At 40.4% G+C, this 23,717-nt stretch overlaps 1 protein-coding gene across 3 annotated transcripts in view; it reads right to left on the reverse strand.

Moving 5' to 3' along the window:
• The window catches only part of CDH23 (cadherin related 23), a 1,300,862-nt gene that overhangs the window by 1,099,524 nt on the left and 177,621 nt on the right, over positions 1–23,717 (reverse strand). For all 3 annotated transcript variants that reach the window (XM_089677099.1, XM_089677097.1, XM_089677098.1), the window contains exon 2: positions 17,237–17,311. In XM_089677099.1, the coding sequence (XP_089533225.1) occupies positions 17,237–17,306 (70 nt within the window). In that variant the 5' untranslated portion in view covers positions 17,307–17,311. The remainder of the gene's footprint in view (positions 1–17,236; positions 17,312–23,717) is intronic.

The following is a 23,717-nucleotide window of genomic DNA, read 5'->3' on the forward strand; positions in this document are numbered from 1 at the left end:
AAAAAAGAGTTATGAAAGATCCTGGCTGATGAAGAAACAGAAGTGCCGCCAAAACCAGAGTGGAACGCACGACCAGACGTTACGTCAGGAGAGGGAGGATTCGGGACCTGAGTTGCCAAGGTGGCATATTTCGGTCAGCTCACTCGGGAGCTTTCCTTGGCCACGCCCACTCTGGCCTCCATACTGATAAATAAGAACACAGTCTCCCCTGCCCATCAGGTTTGAGAAAGGAGCTGATTGGTGCTCCGAAATGCATCACCTTAGCAACTCAGGTCCTGGGTCCTCCCTCTCCTGACGTCATGTCTGGTTGTGCGTTCCATGCTGGCTCTGGTGGCACTCCCAGTTCTTTGTCTGTCAGGATCTTCCATAGTGGTGGTTCACTGTGGTCTGCCACCACGCTGACCCAGTTTCCATCTCCCACACTGCCACCGATGGACTTTCAGATCCCCTGTTAAGGCCTGCTTCATGTTACAAGCCTACCTATCTATACATGTAAGGTTAATGCTGATGATTCTAATAAAGTGTTTTTAAATGCTGCACACGTGCTCTCTCGTCTTTAGGGGCAGCAGCCCCTGAGGCTGGAAAATTCTCCAGCAGGGCTACACCAAGGCTGCTCTAGAACCCAGACTAATTATGTTCTCCTTCTAAGTGCAGTATCCAAATGAAATGTAATGTGCTTAGGTTAAAAACTCTTACAAGATAAATTAATAAAAAGAGGTCATCAGGCACAGTGTAAGAAGAAGTTGGGATGCATCACCAAATTCCACAGCCTGCAGGTCTGCAGAGGCCATTAGAAGGAGCAGTAAGCTCTGAGCGTGTAGACTTTTCATGGTGCTGTTCCTCTCCCCACCTGTGGCGTCACATCAACCTAATGAGTTCATTCCACGCTGGTTTCAGCAACTTTCGGTCTTGGCTGCAGCGTCCACAGGCTTTTCTTCCATCGACTATAGTCTCTTCTACAGACAGTCTAACTTTTGTACGAATCACAAAATAAGACTACGTACTAACCACTCCAATACTGGACACTTTCACCCCCTTCCTGCCCAGACCAATGTTCAGCACTATCACGCTTTGAATGCCAATTACTCAGTCATGCAACGCTGCACCCAAATGAAATGTTTATCATTTTTTGAGACAGAGTTTTCTTTTGGTGGTATTTTTTTTTTTTTTTTGGTATATAAAAGAAAAAAATGTCAAACATTTTTTAAAAACACATTTGTCTTTGTCTCTGTTATAAAGTTTTGCACAAAATTATCTTTCTTCATTCTGCTACATTTTTTGGTACATATAACTCAAATCAGTGTATAATATTTAGCCTGTGTGAAGGTATCTAGTCTACAAACTATGGGATATATATTTGAAAACTGATCAGTCCTAATGTACTGATTACCATAAAATGCCAGGAGAGTACAAATACTCCCCAAATTAGCTCTTTTTGAAAAGTAGACAGTCTATGGTATTTAGTAAGAGGCATGGTAAGTTTTTTGAAGTTGTAATTTTTTTTGTCACAATTGTTTTGGGATATGAAGAAATTAATTTTTTTTCATCATTTTTTTTTAACATACTGTCACCGAAGCAGTACAGCGTCATCATATGACTGGTGTTTTGGTGATCAGGGATACTTACTGGTGACAGTATGTAAAAAAAAATTCCACAGTTTTTAACTTTTTTTTTATATACTGTGATCAGAGCAGTGCAGTTGTACCATAGTGGCACTGTACTATTCTGGGGAAGTGATCAAGTTTTTTCTGTTTTTTTTTTTTACTCTATACTGATGATCACTGTTCTAAGCAAACATTTTATGAATGGTATCCAATCATTTATAACCATTCATTGTGAACTATGTGGTAGCTGTGATTGGTCACAGTGATCTCATGGTACCAAAGTCGGCCGGTACAATGATCAGTCTTCTGCTGTGTTTGATGGACACAGGGTGACAGATCTCGCTGCAGCACAGCCCCTGTAGAGCATGTGGGAAACGTGACTGGGAGGATGTCATATGAGGCAGTTAATAAGTGTTGAATTGCTGCATATTGACATATGCAAGTTGTGGATTTAATTACATTGACTTTAAAGGGCTAATTAAATTCTATGCATCCATAATGCAATTTATGTGACTTTTTCACATATACACTGCAACACATTGATGACAACAGGACTAGAGGAACAGGATAAACCATGCATTATATAAATGTAGAAAAATGCATGGCAACCTATCCTGTGTAAACAAACCCCCCCCCCCCCAAAAAAAAATGTCTGTGCTTTAAGTATCTTAAACTGGACAGAATAAAGACCAAAAGTGAATGCTGCATACAACAGCGCCTGGGTATATTGAGCCCAGCTGCTGGGATCAACAGGTTAGACATCCACGGCAAGTGAGATAAAGTCCTTTGTACACATTTAATAGAAACTTGTTTTAGGTTCCACTGAACGGTTTCAGCTTGTTTCCTGTAACAGAAAAAGCAGAACGGACAGAAACTGCACATAAACTATTATAGCTTTCACAGTAAAGACTTGGCCTCTAGAGAATACAATTATGATTTTAACTCATGATTAATACCAGAAGATTTCTGCATGGTTGAATGTGTTCTGCTCGCTCAGCGCTTGTCATGGCTATTGATATTCGAACACTATCAAATCTACCTGTAATTGTCTCTCTTCAGTTTGATTTTCTCTCTGCTCACTTATGCACCACATATCCAGTGATTTTTCAGTTTTTTTAATTTAATTAAAACACCAATTTCTAGTGAAGACTTCATACTCAAGCTCTTTTAAACCACAATCTTGAAAAAAGTGAGATTATACTCATAAATATTTTAAGGGTGCATTTTCATTATGTAAAATTTTCACAAAATAAATCCCTAAAAGGATTTCACTTTGTGAGCTATTTTATCTGAAAGTAATTCTTTATGTAACATTCACAGCTTAAAAGTTTAATGATTAGTATTTAAATAGTTACTATTGCATTTGCTCATATAAAAATAGAAGATTATTACTTCTATGACTGTCTGTATGTCAAGGAGCAGTATCAGAATCCTTGCCAGAGAACTGATGAGATGGGTTCAATAAATGGCATAGCCTATTGATTTCAGTCAGTGGCGCTGATTTACGCAAGAGTAGCATGTTAACTTTGCAAAGTGAAATTTAACTTAGTGATTATGGTAAAAATTCACTTAGTAAAGATTACCCAATTAAGTTCAAGAAAAAAATAAGAAAAACAGAATTTTTGTCTGCAGTTGATTGGATGATAGAAGTCTGCACAGCTTCTCCTTGTGAGGCATTGCACCTGTGATCAGCAAATCGTGGGTGCAATGCCTGGATTCTGCAGACACTCAGTAAGCTGTCTGCCCGTACCTCATACGGGCAGGCAGTTACTGAATGGCAGGAAGAATCAATGGAATACGAGAGCATTCACCAGTGCTCTCTGAGTTAACTGAGAACTAAAAGCCATCGGCAATGGAGGCTGAAGGTAGATGTAATTCATTCATTCACAGAACACTGTGAATGAATGACATGGCCATGTGAGTGAAGCCCTTCACTGTCACACTTAACTGTTTTAAGTTGTCATTTTTAATTGTGACAGCAGGTGCAGGGTAAAGATCCCCCACCTGCTGTTAAAGGGAGGGGGGATCGGGGAGAAGGCAAGAGCTGGAATATGTTACATGTTCCAAAGGTGCTCTTTAGATTTTGGGCTGCTCTATGTGACTAGACTGTAAAAAATATTCACACCTGTGGTATCTCCATATTCAGGAGGAGTAACAGAATGTTTTTTGTAATTGTAAGTATGCCTATGCTGTGTGTTAGAAATAACTTGATAAAATGACAATTTAGTGAAAAAAAACCCCCACAAAATTTACTTTCATAAATTTCCAAAGAATGTTGGCAAAAATTACAATTAAAAAAAAAACATCCAGTGTGTGGAGGTGGAGGTCACCAAAGTTTCCAGCTCTTGCGCAGTTAAGACTTGAGGAAGATGTTATTCACATTTGACTTTAAACAATTTTTGTTCATTAGATATTGTTACACATTTGGTATTTTTGCGTGCAGCTGTGAATGTATTATTTATTTATCACTAACTGCAATGAATATGATTTTTTGTTTGTCACATTGATACTTGAAAGCTGAAATTTGAGAGGCCACACGGCTTTTATTCTTCTGCTGCCCACATTTATTGTGTACCGGTTATGCTCTTCAGTATACACCCCTGCGTGGGTAACAAACTTATTGTCTCTGGTATTTTTTTACTTGTTATGTACATGTAAACCTTAATAAAAAATATTTGCAAAAAAAAAACCTTGGACTGTCCCCTTTCCAAACAGGGGTCATTTTGGAGGTATTTGTACTGACGCTAAATTTTAGGGCCTCAAGAAATTACATACTGTAGGCTGTCAGAACATCAGGATTGATCAATTTTCAAATATATATACCATAGTTTGTAAACTCTATAATTTTCACACAGACTAAATAATACACCTTTTTTGTTTTTTTCCAAAAAAAAGTAGCAGAACACATTCTGGTCTAAATGTATGAAGAAAGATTGTTTATTGGCAAAATTTTATACCAGAAACTCTCTATTTCTTTCTATAGCAAAAAAAAAAAAAAAAAAAAAAAGAGTGGTGGTTTAATACCACCAAAATAAAACGCTACCTCTCTTAAAAAAATTGTACAAAATTAATTTAGTTGCAGTTTTTCATGACACAGTAATTGTCATTCAAAGTGTGACAGCACAGAAAAAAAGTAAAAATGGACTGGACGGGAAGGGGGTGAAACAGTCCAGTCTTGAAGTGGTTGAGAGATATTCCACACACCTATCAACAAAAAGAGGGAGCGTCCTCAATAGGAACTGTAAGCTGTTTAGAAAACTGAAATGGCAGGGTTCATTACTGGCCTAGCCAATTTCATCTAATATTCCTTTTCCAACAGAAAAATGTCAGCAAAAAGTTTAGGAGGAGATGAAAGCCTTTCAGGATAAGGTCAGTACTCAAAGTGCACAATCTGTCTGTGTACTGGAAAAGATTTTGCCACTTTTTTTTAGAGCACATAGGGGCTTGCTTAGGTTGTAAAGAATCATGGGCTGCTAGGCAGAGACTAGTGTACACTGCATCAGTGTTTCCACAACATAAAACATTTCATGTGAAGCCGAAGATTGTACATCATAAAATGCCCCTACTAATAATTCAGGGCCCTCAATACTTTCCTCCATAATTCCCTTGAGGAAAAGAGGTTATACGTCTGAATCTTAAACAGGATTAGGTGAAAAGGAGGATGTGTTGCGTTTCTTCCGTATAATAATAACCAAAAGTTCTAGAAGTGCCAAGAGCTTTCCAAAGAATTCAGAAATAGTAACAGAAAAATCTGTTTTTGTGAGACAGACTGTATGGTGCATGCCTGAGAGGAAGTAAGTCAGATAATGGGAGCGGTGCAAATAATTTACATTGCTTAGAGACAAGGGAACAACTATCACCATAACAGGTGGTTTGAGTTTTCTATATGCTTTCTGTAGAAAACATACTATTCTTCCCTTTTGTCCCAGCTGTCTTGTTCCTATAACCGACCATTGCTACATAAGGGGATCCCCAGTGGAGAACTTACAGAATGGAGGTTGGAATGGATGAGGGTTTGCGTGTTTAGATCTGGGAGCAGCTATAAACCCTTTGGCTGTGTCTCTATAGAAGTTAAAAAGGGATTTTCTTGTCACATGACTGGATAACTGAAGTTAATCATCACACATTGAATTGTAAACCAGACCCAATGTGTGTCAGTTGGTCGATAACTACTTCAGCTCTCCCCCTTTGTGACATTGCTAGACTGCACCAATGTGTGTGCGCATCCTCCACAGGAAAAGGTGGAAAGACATCATTTGGAAGGCTTGACACAGTTACTTCATTCTCCAGTCGCACTGAGAAACGGCAAGAGGCAAAATAAATGAGGTTACCACAGAGAGTAACACTCAATTCCTCTGCCTATAATGTGTTATGCCCTGTGGATAGAGTTAACAAAAGCCAGGAACTGTTGTAAACACACATCAGAATACATTTTATCCTCCACGCTTGGCCTGCTAAGGGTCCAGGCTTTGCCTGTCATCGTAGGCATACCCCTGAAGGAGTCTTCAGGGTTTGGAAACCATAGAAATGAACCATGGTTCTAGACCTGTAAAAGACCCTGTGCCCAACTACACATGTTGCATTTTGTGCAAAGTTGAGCAACTAACACAGGACCAGTGCCTGAAGCAATAATTATTAATCAGCCTTACATAGTGGAAAAGAGGTACAGTCCCCAAGATATACCCCAAGGGTATCCGATCCAGATAGCCCAGGGCAGTAAGCAATCAGATCTTGATAGAAGAATTGGAAAAAGCATGGAATGTTTTTTTGCCAGTATCCAATCACCTAAAGGTATATAACCCATGACCTATGAATATAAACTATGTGTTCTGTACTATACAATTAAGATAAAGATGTCTTTTTAGTACACAATGTCACCACTCATCAGAATGGCCTTAGGTAGCCTGGGAGATTCCAGAGGGATTTAAAATTTGTAGCAATACTTCTTCTTTAAGTACATAAGCCATTTTATAATTTACAGCAGCTTTTCTCAACTCTATTCCTCTGGTATTCAACACAGGTCATGTTTTTAGGATATTCTTTTGAAAAAGTGGTTTAGTGAGGCTGATTTATGAAGGGATTTGAGAATGCTTACACATTAAAATGTGTGACTATTAATATCCGCTATTCAATCGCGCCTAGATGAAATAAGTTAAAAGGATATTTTCTCTTTTTATATGACTGGATAACCGAAGTGAATTGTCACACATTTAATTGTGTGAACATTCTCCAATCCTTTCGTAAATGAGCCTCAATGTATGTCACTTGGTTGATAACTACTTCAGCTGTCCCCCTCTGTGATATTGCTGGTTGGGGCTGCTTTAGAAATTGATTTATGAAACACTAATCTACATTAACCAGGTAATACTTGATTTGATTGTGTTCATATTTTTTAAAATATTCATTCAGTGCATTATTATACAGGTGAAACTCAAAAAATTTGAATATCGTGCAACGTTCATTTATTTCAGTAATGCAACTTAAAAGGTGAAACTTATATATGAGATAGACTCATTACATGCAAAGCAAGATAGTTCAAGCCGTGATTTGTCATAATTGTGATGATTATGGCTTACAGCTCATGAAAACCCCAAATCCACAATCTCAGAAAATTATAATATTACATGCAATCAATAAAACAAGGATTGTACATAGAACAATATCGGACCTCTGAAAAGTATAAGCATGCATATGTACTCAGTTCTTGGTTTGGGCCCCTTTTGCAGTAATTACTGCCTCAATGCGGCATGGCATGGAAGCTATCAGCCTGTGGCACTGCTGAGGTGTTATGGAAGACCAGGATGCTTCAATAGCAGCCTTCAGCTCTTCTGCATTGTTCGGTCTCATGTCTCTCATCTTTCTCTTGGCAATGCCCCATAGATTCTATGTGGGATTCAGGTCAGGCGAGTTTGCTGGCCAATCAAGCACAGTAATCCCACGGTCATTGAACCAGGTTTTGGTGCTTTTGGCAGTGTGGGCAGGTGCCAAGTCCTGCTGGAAAATCAAGTCAGCATCCCCATAAAGCTCGTCTGCGGAAGGAAGCATTAAGTGCTTCAAAATCTCCTGGTAGACGGCTGCGTTGACCCTGGACTTAATGAAGCACAGTGGATCAACACCAGCAGATGGCATGGCTCCCCAAATCAACACAGACTGTGGAAACTTCACACTGGACTTCAAGCATCTTGCAGTGTGTGCCTCACCATTCTTCCTCCATACTCTGGGTCCTTGGTTTCCAAATGAGATGCAAAAGTTGCTCTCATCAGAAAAGAGGACTTTGGACCACTGAGCAACAGACCAGGTCTGTTTTTCTTTAGCTCAGGTAAGACGCTTCTGATGTTGTTTGTTGTTTAGGAGCAGCTTGACAAGAGGAATATAACATTTGAAGCCCATGTCCAGGTTCCGTCTGTGTGTAGTGGCACTGACTCCAGCCTCAGTCCACTCCTTGTGAAAGTCCCCAACACTTTTGAATGGCCTTTTTCTGACAATCCTCTCCAGGCTGAGGTCATCCCTGCTGCTTGTGCACCTTTTTCTTCCACACTTTTCCCTTCCACATAACTTTCTATTAATGTGCTTTGATAGAGCACTTTGGGAACATGCAGCTTCTTTTGCAATTACCTTTTGAGGCTTTCCCTCCTTATGGAGGGTGTCAATGATGGTTTTCTGCACAACTCTCAGGTCAGCAGTCTTTCCCATGATTGTGATTCCTACTGAACCAGACTGAGAGACTATTTAAAGGCTCAGGAACCCTTTGCAGGTGTTATGGCTTAATTAGCTGATTAGAGTGGGATACGTTGAGCCTAGAATATTGCACCTTTTCACAATATTCTAATTTTCTGAGATTGTGGATCTGGGTTTTCATGAGCTGTAAGCCATAATCATCACAATTATGACAACTCACGGCTTGAACTATCTTGCTTTGCATGTAATGAGTCTATCTCATATATAAGTTTCACCTTTTAAGTTGCATTACTGAAATAAATGAACTTTTGCACGATATTCTAATTTTTCGAGTTTCACCTGTACACACTCACTGGCCACTTTATTAGGTGTACCTGTTCAATTACTTGGTAACACAAATTGCTAATCAGCTAATCACATGGCTGCAACTCAATGCATTTAGGCATCTAGATGTGGTGAAGATGACTTGCTGAAGTTCAAACTGAGCATCAGAATGGGGAAGAAAGGGGATTTAGGTGACTTTGAATGTGGCATGAGTTTTGGTGCCAGACGGGCTGGTCTGAATATTTAAAAAAAACTGCTGATCTACTGGGATTTTGAAGCACAACCTTTTCTAGGGTTTAGTGAGGATGGTCAAAAAAGAGAAAATATCCGTGGCAGTTGGGTGGATAAGAATGCCTTGTTGATGTCAGAGGTAAGAGGAAAATGGGCAGACTGGTTCAAGATGATAGAAAGGCAACAGCAACTCATGTCAATAGGGACCAAAATCTCTGAGGAATGATTCCAACACTCATTTGAATCTGTGCCATGAATTAAGGTAGTTCTGAAGGCAAAAGGGGGTCCAACCCGGTACTAGCAAGGTGTACCTAATAAAGTTGCTGGTGAGAGTATATTAGACAATATAAATTGGACTTAAAAGTTATTCTAAAGCAGTGTTTGTCAAGCTTTTTTCAGTCAAGGCACCCTTTAAAATTATTGACAGTCCCAAGGCACCCATTAAAATTATGGACACCTCATTCTAAAATGTGAAAAACTATTCTAATAGTTTTATATAATGCAACAACACCCACACATGTAGGGCATTCCAAAGCAAATACACTTTCGCACACTGCTACTGAGTAGTATTCCAGTGTTTCTCTTCTCCCTCAGATTTTCTCCATCGCTGAGCTAATGTGATCCCAGCACTGATGGAGAGGGGCAAGGGAGGGTCAAACTAGGATGCTGTGCAGGCAGCTGACATCCTCCTTATCAACTGATGATGTCATTGGTTGTCAGGACGCCAGCGGCTAGAAGGCCGTAATGGTGCACAATGAAAACCTGTCACTTTGTGTAACTAAAATACAGGCTTGTTCCACCCGCTGGCTTGTATACAAGTTTTGGGCAATTTTTATACATTTTGCCAAGGCACCCCTGAAGAAACCTCAAGGCACCCTGGTTGAGAAAGGCTGGTCTAAAGTCACAATTTGTATTTTTTTAAATACTTACCTGCTCTGTGCAATGGTTTTGCAGAAGTCCGATCTTCCTCTTTTCAGGCCCCCCATCGGGGCGCCTCGCCCTTCCCCCTTGTTGAGTGTCCCTAAGCCACTTGTGCATGCTCGATCCTAAGCCAGCTCTGTGTCTCCATTGACACACAGAGCATGGCTCAGCTTCCCCCCCCCCCCCCCGTCCTCACTGGCTGTGATTGACAGCAACAGGATCCAAAGTCTTGATCGAGATAGGGCTCAGGTAAGTATTTAGGGGGACTGGAAGGGGGGAGGGGAGCTGCATGCAGAATGTTTTTTACCTTAATGCATGTAATGCATTCATGTAAAAAAAAAAACTTATGTCTTTAGAACCACTTTAAATAAAAAGCAAATATTTTTTATTCACTATGTTTTAAACTACTCAAAATACCTTTTACACCAAGCATGCAAATTCTTGATTTGAAGTACTCTTACAAACTCCCACTAGGAATAAGTGCCTTTGTAAAGCATATTCACTTATCAACACCTTCATTCAAATGGTAGATTATTCATTTTACCATATAAGTCTGCAACATTGAAATAATGAATTTAACCTCTAGTTGCACACAGAGCTCATAGTTTATTGTACATGTAAATATATATTATAAAGACATAGATGCAATGTGGATATGGTTATTTAAATCATATTTCTCATTACAGAAAGATATGAGTACCATGACTTTTATGAAGTAGGGTGTGGAAATAATGACATACCACAGGTTAAGATAAACCATTTTCCACTGAGATTTCTAGGGGCCCAAACTAAACCCAGCTATCTATGAATGCATACTTTTTATAGGACAGCAGGCTCTTTCTTAGTATAAAGTACAATAAGTTTAAACCATTTTTTGGTTAGGCTATATATGCTATTTTGAGGTAACGCATGCATGTCAAATTATAAATAAGTGAACACTTATGATCTCTGAAAGGAACAATGTATTGGCCCCTGAAAATGTCTTAATCTTTCTATTACTCCTGAAAGTCAGAACCATCTTTATTTAGGTATTATCCAGGGTCAGCATCTGCTTTTCCAACCAAGATGCAGGTCTGTATGACACAGACATATAATTCCAGATGTCTCTGCAGTAGTTTGCATGTTCTCGGATTTGTATATGCTTCCTGTGTCACGCACATCAGTTCAGATTGGCAGCGGTCTCCTTATCTAGTAACGTTCTACAGTACACTTGAAGCACTTATTGGGGTTTATTTACTAAAGCTGGAGAGTGCAAAATCAACTTAATTTCTGCATAAACACCAATCAGCGTCTAACCTCAGCTTGCTCAGTTAAGCTTTGGCAGTAAAACCTGGAAGCTGATTGGTTTCTATGCAGGAGTAAGGCCCCATGTACACGGGACACTTCTGAATGATGGAAACTGACTGCTGGAAAAGGTAGGTTTAAAAATGTCTGTTTAGCCACGTTTGCATAATGCGTTTATGAGCATTTATGTTCGTTTTCACATAGAAGCGTTTTTTTAAAGATTAGCACAGGAGAACCTCCCAAATGCCCAAAATGCACTGAAAAGTGGTAAATTATTAACTATTTCAGACTGTTTCAGAGAAATACAGAGAGTAGAAGCAGAGACAGCAGTATGTGTTGAGATTAGCTTAGGTGTGAATTGTTCATTAACATTTCTTTTGTTTCCAAGGGTGGGAAAGGTGTCTGGTGGAGTGAGTCATTAAGGCCACCTGGCAGGAGGTCTTCATGAGGAATTTGAGGTGTGAATGGTCATTAAGATATCTTTTGTTTCCAAGGGTGGGAGAGGTCTGAGGTGTGAATTGGTCATTACAATGTGTGACAAGCTTGGTAGGAACATCCTGTGTTCAGTGTTTTGTCCATCTGAGTACCTTGAAAACACTTTTTCATGATGAAAAAAGACTCTGGGCAGCATCGGAAACTGGAAGAGTTAAAAAAAATTTTCAAATGCGAACGCTAATAAACGTGATTTGCCACATTTACATGCATTTTGAGTTTGAAACGCTGATAAAATCGACTGCTGAACGCAAAAAAAACAACTGTAAACTCAAATGCCTATAAATGATGTAAACGAAGATGTGTACATGGACACATAGGAAAACATTAGGGTGAGTTCAGGTGCTGCTGAAAAAAAACACTGAACAGCTCCTAAACGTGAGTTTATCAGCTGCAGTGTACATGAGCCCTAAGCCTGATTTTGTATTCTCCAGCTGTAGTAAATAAAACCCCATTGAGTGATGGGAGATTTACATTTATTAATAACAGGCCAATGACACCAATATTCCTGATTCCATTTGTAAGCTTAAACATGTTACTATTACTTCAAGTTTTAACATTCATAACTTCAAACATCTACTTTCTAAGCTATGCAATAGAGGCCATAGTGGTTTATAAACAGGCCTCTTTATCTCATATGCCTGTCCAATTCTCACGTACTCAGCATTAGGTCCCAAAAAATGAATGGACACAATAAGACTGTGTGGTCTTTATGTTCATGAGGGTTTGAAGAGACCACAGGTGCTTGGTTTCCTGCCCATAAAGAATAATTAAACAAATGGGCCAACCAGTTAGAGTAGTTGCCTTATTGTGCAGAGACTAGCATGAGTTTCCTGCCTCATTTCACAATTCTACAGTAAACAGATTTAATGCCTTGTTGTTATCCAGTTAGTGTGTTAGCAGCAGATCTATCTGAATATGACAATTCTCAGTTTCTTTATATGACACAAAGCCATATGACTCCCATATGACATCCATCCATCACATGAATTGAGGAAAAGACGTTATAGACATGCGACATACAATTTGGATCGATGGTGCTGTGCTCCATTTAGAACCTTCAGTAATTCTAAATAATAAATAGTGTTGTGGAAGAAAGATTCAGAGTTTGCCAAAGAGAATTATAGACATGTGAAAATATAAAACTGAAATAGAACTGCAGATAATGAACAGGAAAAAATACAGGTCAACTGAAAGGCAAAAAACAAACTTTTATTTAAAGATGCATTCCAGGTATGGATATTTCATACATTGTTACATTGGTCCAGCTTGAACCAATGTAACTATGCATATATTAAAGCTGGATGATCCCCCTGGAAGCTGGAAATCACTGTAGTAGACCCAGATACTCCTGTGATCTCCATTTGGTTTCAGGTCCCATGCCAAGGAGCTGTCCTGCTGCATTCCAAGCACAGGAGGTTGGCTGCCAGGCATCAGCAGAAAGCTTTACATTTTCTGAATAAATGCAAACCATTGGATGAGGTGGAGGATATGACATCACCGACCCTCTCTTCACTTTGTCCAATCAGACAACACTTTGCATTTAGTCATAAAAATGCAGAGCATTCTCTGAATGGAACTGGCGTCGATATGTGTTCATACTACAGCAGGGCAGCCACTCAGCAGTTGACCTGGAATCAAATGGAGATCATGGAAGTATCTTTATCAGAACCTAGTGGAGATAACTGGAAATCAAAGAAGTACAGACCGCTGCACTCCAAGGAAACCACCCATCTTTAATAAACATATAAAACCACCATTATCTGTCAACAAAACAGTGTGGGGACAGAGAAAGTAGGTGCGTTTCGTGCCTTAACTGAGCTTAGTCATGACATGTCATGAATAAGCGCCATTAGCATGTGATATGCATTGACTTTCTCTCTTCTTACTGGATTATGGTGGTTTTAAATGTTTAATAAAGACGGATCCAGTGTAGCACTAGACTGTGTTTATATATTTTTGTACTTATTGGGTCTAAGTTTTAGTGTGAGCAGCTTAGAGTTAGGGTTCCATTTAAAGCGCAGGAGGATCTATCTATTACTAATAAAGACTGATTGCTTTCCTTGGTGTGCAGTGCTCTAGATTTTTTGATTTCTCACTGCATTTCTCACTGCATACAGATGAAGGAGCTGAGCTAGCACTTTGGAGGGGTGTGAAGGATTGACGTGGCAGGCTCACCTGGAGCAGTGGCATGTTGTCACATACCTGGTGATGGAGGCTAATGGAGAGAGGGCTTTCCTTGCGGCTAATTTCCGAACTTCCTTGAGAGTGAGTTAGTGGGAATCAGGCCCAAAGTTGCACAGGTCGCCTGTAGGAGTGCTGGTTGGTGGTCCACTCAGAAGCACAGCTGGTGCATGGAGATAGGTCTGCAGACAGGAGGCGCCTGTGCATGGTATGCAAGCCCTTCCGGGATTTAGATGTTTACTGGGTAGTCGGTTCAAGCCAAGGTCAGGTACCAGGTGGGAATCAGAGCAGACGTAATCAGATGGGATAGCCAAGATCATACACAGAGGAGCAAGATAGAGCGTATCCGTAAGCCAAGCCGAGGTCAGATCAGGGGTAAAGCAGAGTAGACAGGTCCAGGAGCAAGCCGATTCGGTAACAGGAGTTCACAGGTCAAAATCACAGGAAACAGGAACAGGGCACGGGGAGCTAGAGATCATCCAGCAACTTGAAGAAGTGAGGCTGTGTGCTTCTGCGGCCATGCTGAGTACTGGCAGAAATGCCAGATCTTCCAGAACTCCTGCCGTGGACAGAACCCTGACACATGTACTTCTTACTACACTGGAAACCACTGCAGTAGCAGTGTCTATTTCAGTGTTTTCCAGCTTCCAGGGAGATCGGACAGGTATGGTGTATACAGTATATAGTTATATTGGTCCAAGCTTGAACAATATAACTATGTGTACATAGCTGTACCTGGAATTCATCTTTAAGGGGCCAAGGTGAAAATGTCATCACCTAGGGGGTACATACTGTATATTGACATTTCTTGGTTTTATCGAATTGGACAATGGCCAGACAATAAACAAATTATATATTCAGCATAGCTAGCTTTTTCAGTATGTGGTTGCAGAAACCAAGATGGCTACGTATCAATTATACCAAAAAGATATGGATTACAGCAATGGCATGTGGCTGCCAGAAGTATTTTACAAACTTGTGCTGCCCAGACAGTACTTGTGAGTACTACAAATGCAGTAGCAACTGGCACTCAAAATAGTGTTACAGCATTATTGTACAGTTACCTAAACTGCCCACTAATGAACAGCAGAGGTCAGGCACAAACTCAGCAAGGTTTTCTCTAAAATGAGACCATTATCTGCTTGCTGCCCTCCCACAGTACATTTACTGCAGGTGGGTGGCACAGCCAAGTTGGATCACGTCTCCAGCTTCTTCTGGGTGTGTCCCCTGTTGACCTGAGCTATCACTGGCTACAGTGAGATTTTTATCAGCAGACCCCAGCCAATGTTTTTGACCGTGGACCTGCTGCACGGTTGTAGCCAATCACAACACAGAGTCCTGTATTCACAAACACACACGACTCTGTATGCAGATCAGTGATCTCGCTGTTTCTTTTCCCTGCAAAGCAGGAAAAAAAATCAGCCAGATCTCTTAATCAACAGCAGCACACATTAGACACATTACAATTGTTGTGCACACAGTTAAACCCTTGATTGCCCCCTGATGTTAACCTGTACCCAGGGGCGGACTGACAACTCATGGGACCGCCGGGCAATAGGGGATCATGGGGCCCCTGTGTCCTTGCACAAACTACAAAAAGCCTATGAAAAAGGTACCAGGGGCATCTCATGGGGCCCCCTACTGACCCTGGGCCCTCGGGCACTGCCCGAGTTTCCAAATGGTCAGTCTGCCCCTGCCCGTACCCAGCCAGTGTCATTAGTATGGTGACAGTGTGACAGTGACTTTTTTAAAAACAGACACTCACCTGTCCCTCAATCCCACAGTGTCCTTACACTGGCCGGGTTCACCAGCCATCCTGTGTCCCTGGCGCCAGCATTTTCAGTGTGGACACCAGGCTGTGACAGCTCACGGCTTCACAGCTGGGTGCCCGCTGTGCATGTGCGAGTAGTGCTGCACTTTGTGCATGGTCCCATAGTCTTCTGGAACACATGACAGGTTCCAGAAGACAACGGGGGGTAGGGAGAGCAACTTCCATTTCCAATCACCTAGGGAGCGGGGGACGAAGCCTTAAAGCGGAACTTCCCCTTTTGGATGGAGCTCCGCCTTAATATACACTTCTTTTTTTACCAAAGACATGTAGCAAAATAAATTTTGGCCTAAATTCATGAAGAAATTAGAAATTTTTTTTTTACTGGATATGTCTTATAACAGAAAGTAGAAAATATTGTGTTTTTTTCTCCAAACTTTTCTTTTTTCGTTTATATAATATAAACATAAAAAAACCCAGTGGTGATCAAATACCACCAAAAGAAAGCTTGATTTCTGTGAAAAAAATTATAACAATTTCAACATTCTAGTGTTGCATGACTAGCAATTGCCATTTAAAGTAGCAGAGTGCTAAATAGCAGAAAATGCCCTGGTGTATGTAATAGACAGTATCAACATAACCAGTACTGCAATATACATTCTTCCAGAATGTTTTTTGGTGAAATGTACAGTCCAGAAATATTGCATCCAAGACTCTACGCAAAGGAATTCAGCCATACCACCTGTCAAGTGTTTATTACCACATGAACAGTACATGAAAACTCTTCTTTATCAGAAAAGTGTTGAATGCATATATAACCCACTACATAGGTGCAGCAGTACTTTTTTAGTTAACAGAGATTACAACAATTGGTAAGGAAGTTTGCCTGCAAATTTAATCAGACTAATTTGTCAGGTAACCTTTGAAATATTCCACTGACTTTCCACTATATGGCAATAAACACAAACATTTTCACCTTTTTCTACAGAAAACCTATATTTTATTACACAGAAGGAACAATAACCAGTTTCAAAAACTCCAAAAGAGAAGCAAAGTAATGGGGGAGCACATATCTGGTGGATGGTGTGGGGCTTTTCTTTTAAGAGATACTGTCACTTTTGCTTGAATTGCCAAAGTAACAGTCTTTTTTGGTTTTCAATACACAGACATATGTGGTCAATCAAGATTTTCTTCTGGTGCAGGTGACTCAATCTTGAACAGACTGGGGGCATCCACAGTGATGGATCTTTAAGTCAGAGTTTGGGATATCATATGTGAATACTTGCATTGAATTGCATCTTCTATCCCATATGAAAAATGTGAGTGGAATATATATCAAGTGGGAAAATAGTTCTGAATCCTTCTCTGTCTCTTTTCTGCCTGTCATTGGGAACCTTTAAAAAAAAACCTGTATTGGAAATAACCATTCTTGGAGACCTAAGGCTAACCATAAACATAATTACAAGTAAAGGCATGACCATAGAATTGATGGCTTCAAATGATCTTGAAAATGATCAATTGACACATTCAAGGAAGGGTGGATTTGAATTAATTAGATTTTCCATCATTATAGGTCAATTGTTTTTAATGAAATTGAAACATTTAGTGCAATCAATTTCTGGAAGGTTCTTTCATTGAAACAATGTATGAACAGCATAAGTAACAAGTAACAGCATAAGTAACAACTGATCTCCGTTTTATAGAGTACTATTAAAAAAAAACACTTCAATAAGTATTTTCCATCACTTACCAACTGAGAAGGAAGGAACCAGAAGATATAAGGACAGCAGAAAGTCTTGGAAGAATGTGTATCTCTTCATGATTACTGCAAAAGAGGCAAATTTCCAAGTTTAATTTATACTTTATACAAAACTTATATATTATTAACATACATTTTTTCTATTTGTTATTTTGACTTTTGTCTTTTTTCACCCTATGTAATTATATTTAACAGATTGCTTTAATGTCTTCTTGGTAAAAAATGCCATATTTCTCACAGTATGCATACATTAAATTAACAAAGTGGCTTTTTATTATATAGAAATAGTAAAGATCAAAGTTAAAGTGAAACTCTGGGTCTGCCATTGCTGATCTGTGCAGAATTTAGGTCTGTCACCCTGATTCCTGACTAATGCCTTGTACACACGATGAGAAAGTCGGATGAAAAAAAAAATGCAGTTTTCAGAGTGATTTACGATAATCTGATCGTTAATACACAGCTTTTGAGAGCCGATCATGACAGTTCATATGAAATTATCCCAAGGGGCAACAATGAAAATCTTTCTTGTAACATAATGAACAATTTCTGTTTAATTAGTACAGTATTCAGCCATAAAAAAAGTCGAGTGACCAAAACCGAGCATGTTTGGAAACAAAAGAATACATTACAATACATTATCGTGATAAGTTGTATTCTATTTTACAAGACTTTTCATAACTCTAACCTATTCGTTTTAGATATGAGAGTAGAATGTTAAAAAAAAAAAAAAAACAGACGATCAAGTTATCCGATATTTTCATCATATGTACTAGGCCAGTGGTCGGCAAGCCGCGGCTCGCGAGCCACATGCGGCTCTTTACCCACTCTAATGCGGCTCTTCTGTGTGCCGGGCGCCTGCTCCCCTCCCTCCTCTCGGTCGGCCGCTCCCCTGCCTCCTCTCGGTTGGCCGCCCCAAAAGTCCGCGCGGACCTTTTAATCCGGCCCGCGGATGTGGCTGTCAGGATGTGTGTAGGCGGGGCAGTGTGCCGAACGTGAGGGGAGCTAGGCTCCTCTCACAGTCCGCCCTGAAGACCCGAACGGCGCGGGAAGACAGCGAGAGGAACGCGCGGAGCAAAGGTAAGTGAATTGACACGGGGGACTTGGCTTACTAGAAGGGGGGGGAATAGTACTGTGGGGGATGAAATACTATATGAGGGATGAAATACTATATTAGGGATGAAATACTATATGAGGGATGAATTACTATATGAGGGATGAAATACTATATGAGGGATGAAATACTATATGAGGGATGAAATACTATAGGGGGGATGAATTACTATAGGGGGGATGAAATACTATATGAGGGATGAAATACTATATGGGGGGATGAAATACTATATGGGGGGATGAAATACTATATGAGGGATGAAATACTATATGAGGGATGAAATACTATACGAGGGATGAATTACTATACGGGGGATGAATTACTATACGGGGGATGAAATACTATACGGGGGATGAATTACTATGGGGGATGAATTACTATATGGGGGATGAATTACTATGGGGGATGAATTACTATGGGGGATGAATTACTATATGGGGGATGAATTACTATATGGGGGATGAATTACTATATGGGGGATGAATTACTATGGGGGATGAATTACTATATGGGGGATGAATTACTATATGGGGGATGAATTACTATGGGGGATGAATTACACTATGGGGGATGAATTACTATATGGGGGATGAATTACTATGGGGGATGAATTACTATATGGGAGATGTATTTTCAGTTTTAAAAATGTGGCTCTCAAAATAAATTTCAATCATGGTTTTGGCGAGATTTGGCTCAGTTGAAAAAAAAGGTTGCCCACCACTGTACTAGGCTTATGGCTGCACTAACAAGTCACTGATCTAGAACAAACATGAATCTGTTTCCTAGATGCTAAACCCAGTTCAGTGGGTCACCAGGTTGCAAAACCAAAAACACGATGATAGTCGGAGAGCCTGTACCCTTTATAAAGAAGTACTGCAAACCTTATTATTTAAAGTCCAATTCCAGGCAACTAAAAAATTGTCCCTTGCAGTTTAGCTGTGCCCACACTTCAAGAGTTAGTTGTTTGTTTTTTGTCTACTGGAACATTAAAGCGGAGGCCCACCCAAAAGGGGAAGTTCTGCTTTAAGCCTTTGTCCCCCGCTCGCCATTAAGGATTGGCACCTTTGGGGAGTGGTTACACGAATTTGACAGGTACCCACTCCCACTTCCGCTGCGATCACCTAGGCAATTGGAAGTGGAAGTTGTCCTTCCCCCCCTCTCCCTGTAGTTTTCTGGGACACATGACAGGTCCCAGAAGACTACGGGGCCATTCACAAAGTACAGCGCTTCTCGTGCATGCTCAGTGGTCCCTGGCTGTGAAATTGCAAGCTGTCACAGCTGGGTGCCCACACTGAAGATGCCGGCACCAGGGAGAGAAGACGGCCAGTGAAATCAGCCTTGGTGAGGACACTGCTGACCGAGGGACAGGTAAATGTCTGTATTTTAAAAGTCAGCAGCTACAGTTTTTGTAGCTGCTGACTTTTTTTTTTTCAGGTGGAACTCCACTTTAAAGGGAGATATAGTTATCCAATCCTCCACTGTTCCCCATGGCTAGACTGGTTCTCACAGCATCTGCACCCCTGTGCTCCACTGGTCTAGGATCCTAACATCATCAAGGCTAGGGTAGGGTCCATAGTAGAGATGAGCGAATCGAACCAGGCGAACCGGAATTCGATACGAATTTCAGGAAAAATTTGATTCGCGTCGAATCCGAATATTTGCCTACTTCGGGTGCGCGAATCAGATTTTTCCCGATCAGCCGGCAAAAGTGTCCCTGCAGAGAGCTCCGCTATTTCTGACATTTCTCTGACAGTTCCTTCACATGTACAGCGGTTGAAACATTGTATCTATTAGTTTCCATTTAGGATACAGATGTTTCAACCGCTGTACATGTGAAGAAGCTGTCAGAGAACTGTCAGAAATAGAGGAACTCTGCACATACACTTTTTGCCGGTTTGGAATTCTTATTTTCATCCTACTTCTTCTTCTTCTTCTTCATCCTCATCCTCAGAAGAAGAAGAAGAGGATGAGGATGAGGATGAAGAAGAAGAAGAAGAAGTAGGATGAAAATAAGAAGAATTCCAAGCCGGCAAAAAGTGTATCTGCAGAGCTCCTCTATTCTGCAGATACACTTAGAGGAGCTCTGCAGATACACTTTTTGCCGGCTTGGAATTAATCTTATTTTCATCCTACTTCTTCTTCTTCTTCTTCTTCTTCATCCTCATCCTCAGAAGAAGAAGAAGAGGATGAGGATGAGGATGAAGAAGAAGAAGAAGTAGGATGAAAATAAGAATAATTCCAAGCCGGCAAAAAGTGTATCTGCAGAGCTCCTCTATTCTGCAGATACACTTAGAGGAGCTCTGCAGATACACTTAGAGGAGCTCTGCAGATACACTTTTTGCCGGCTTGGAATTAATCTTATTTTCATCCTACTTCTTCTTCTTCTTCTTCTTCATCCTCATCCTCAGAAGAAGAGGATGAGGATGAGGATGAAGAAGAAGAAGAAGAAGTAGGATGAAAATAAGAATAATTCCAAGCCAGCAAAAAGTGTATCTGCAGAGCTCCTCTATTCTGCAGATACACTTAGAGGAGCTCTGCAGATACACTTTTTGCCGGCTTGGAATTATTCTTATTTTCATCCTACTTCTTCTTCTTCTTCATCCTCATCCTCAGAAGAAGAAGAAGAGGATAAGGATGAAGAAGAAGAAGAAGTAGGATGAAATTAAGAATAATTCCAAGCCGGCAAAAAGTGTATCTGCAGAGCTCCTCTAAGTGTATCTGCAGAGCTCCGCTATTTCTGACAGTTCTGGGACATTCACTCCATACAGAGGTTGAAACATTGTATCTATTTGTTTCCATAAATGGATCCATTTATGGAAACAAATAGATACAATGTTTCAACCGCTGTATGGAGTGAGTGTCCCAGAACTGTCAGAAATAGCCTATTTCTGACAGTTCTGTGACATTCACTCCATACAGCGGTTGAAACCGCTGTATGGAGTGAATGTCACAGAACTGTCAGAAATAGACAGAAACTGTCACAGAACTGTCCTTCTTCTCATCCTTCTCCTTCTTCTCATCCTTCTCATCCTTCTCCTTCTTCTCATCCTTCTCCTTCTTCTCATCCTTCTCCTTCTCCTTCTTCTCATCCTTCTCCTTCTTCTCATCCTTCTCCTTCTTCTCATCCTTCTCCTTCCCATCCTTCTCCTTCTCCTTCTTCTCATCCTTCTCCTTCTTCTCATCCTTCTCCTTCTTCTCATCCTTCTCCTTCTTCTCATCCTTCTCCTTCTTCTCATCCTTCTCCTTCTCCTTCCTCATCTCCAAGGGCATTTAAATTAAAGGTACAGTGTTCTGCACTAATTTAAAGGCTCTCTGAAGCCTAGAAACCCTTTTTATAAGTTAACTTCGTAGCGAATTAATTCGCATCGAATCGAATTTCTTCCTGAAATTCGGCGAATCAGCCGAATCGAATTTTTGAATAATTCGCTCATCTCTAGTCCATAGCCCTGTATTGGACATGAGGATGACAAGGAACAGTGCACCACCAGAACAAATTGGAGTGCTGCCTGCTGGGGGAGCAGATGATCAGGTAAGTAAACCTCTCCCCTAGATGGTGCGAGGGCAGTACTACTGCAAGAGATCATTTTTCATTGCCTGGAGTTCAGCTTTAAATATTTCTATACTCAGGAGGGTGGCTTTCAGTGGAAAGTTGATTTTCTGCAACTAAAAGAGCAACACGTGTTCATGTGTTGGTCTTTTAGAAAGAAATTGTTATGTGATTTCTATATTTATGTCAATGCTTTAAAAACTCAGACATATGAACTAATACTTAACATGAACCCATGTTTTGCTCATGCAGGGCAAGGCAGTCAGTTCACTTTAATGCCCCTTTCCCAGCAGCACCTAATCAATTTCACTGATTCCCCTGTCACACTGTTTAGCCACAGGGCACAAAGAAAAACAGACAGCCTTGGGAAAGCTCTGGGTCACTCTAGTAGAAGCTAATACAGGACCAAGAGCTCCTCCACACCCATGTGACAGCACAGGGCCAATCTCCAAGCACCAACACTGTCACATGAAGTCACATGCTGCACCATATTTGGAAAACCAAGCATTTTCTTCAATCTCAGCAGTTGAATGGAATTGTAAGAAAGAGCGTGAACAGAGTATGTGTTGCTTGACTGGAAGGCATTAAAGCAAACCTGTTGCTTTCCCTGCTAAGTAACAAACCACAGAATACAAATTGCACTTGTAGTTGCTTTGGAAAAATTCCCATCAAAATTGGAGGAAGAACATTATTTTTACCATTTTATCCCTAAAACACACACAAATTAAAATTATTTTTGAAAACAATTGTAGCAAAGGAAAGCCTTGTTCATTATCCTAAAAACATATCACTTTATGTATTAATGCCAGTGATGGGCAAATCAATAGGCCAGTAACTGTGAAAATACACAACCACTAGTTTTAATGGTTAATGCCCATTTGCAGCAAACACTTGTTATATTTTTCTGGAGTGAAAATGATTAGAATTTCCGTTGAGCTTTTTACTGCTCTCTATGTCCTAGCTAGGGAGATCTCCTCTGTCTTTAGCACAAGTGAGGGGAGAGCTCTCTAACGGACAGGTACTGCAACTAAAACACATTTTATGATAGGGTCAGAACCTATTTCAGGTTTTATTGTTGGCTGTACTTCTATTTGAGAACTTTACCTTTACTTCCTTTCTCAACAGGGATGCAAACAGCATTTAGGAAACTAAGGTTTTAACGTGATTGGGGTTCTAATACTTCCTCACTATCAAAAGCTAAAAGAAAAAAAATTGGCTAGAGGTAGGCTTTAGAAACATAACTCACACAGAACAAATAGTTCTGTTACTGGTTTTGTGCAGTATATGACTATTGTACCAACACTGTGTTTTTTTTCTTTTTTAGGTTGCACGAAAGCATAAGTACAAATTATTCTATCAGTTTAAATAATATAATTTAAACTAGGTATAGATATAAGATGTAGCAATGTATTTTATTCTATTTACTTGGATCATGTCTGTAGCACCCTCCTAGTTAGGTGCTAGGATGTATATAGTTAGGTTAAGCATAGCTGTGTTTCTCTGCTTACCAGAGAGGCTGTCGGGTAAATTCAGTGTGGTATTTCCACCCGCCTTCAGGAAGCTATGAGAGCTTTCCAGAACATGGATAGGGGCTAGGCAAACGTACAGAATGAATATGGATACAGTCCTGGCCAATTGCAGAGGAGGGTTTCCCTACTGAATGCTGGGAGTGGTATTTATATTCTGGTAGCACATGGGTTCAATGTCTGTCCCGGGAGTAGATTGCACCAAGGCAGGCTGGAGGCAGGCTGCCTTGCCTGGCAATTGCTGCCATGTGGCCTCAGGTGGGTCAGCCTAAGGGCCTGAAGGTAGCG

Source organism: Staurois parvus, unplaced genomic scaffold (assembly GCF_062004578.1).
Source record: "Staurois parvus isolate SC_StPar_1 unplaced genomic scaffold, SC_StPar_1.0 ptg000177l, whole genome shotgun sequence".
Classification (NCBI taxonomy): domain Eukaryota; kingdom Metazoa; phylum Chordata; class Amphibia; order Anura; family Ranidae; genus Staurois; species Staurois parvus.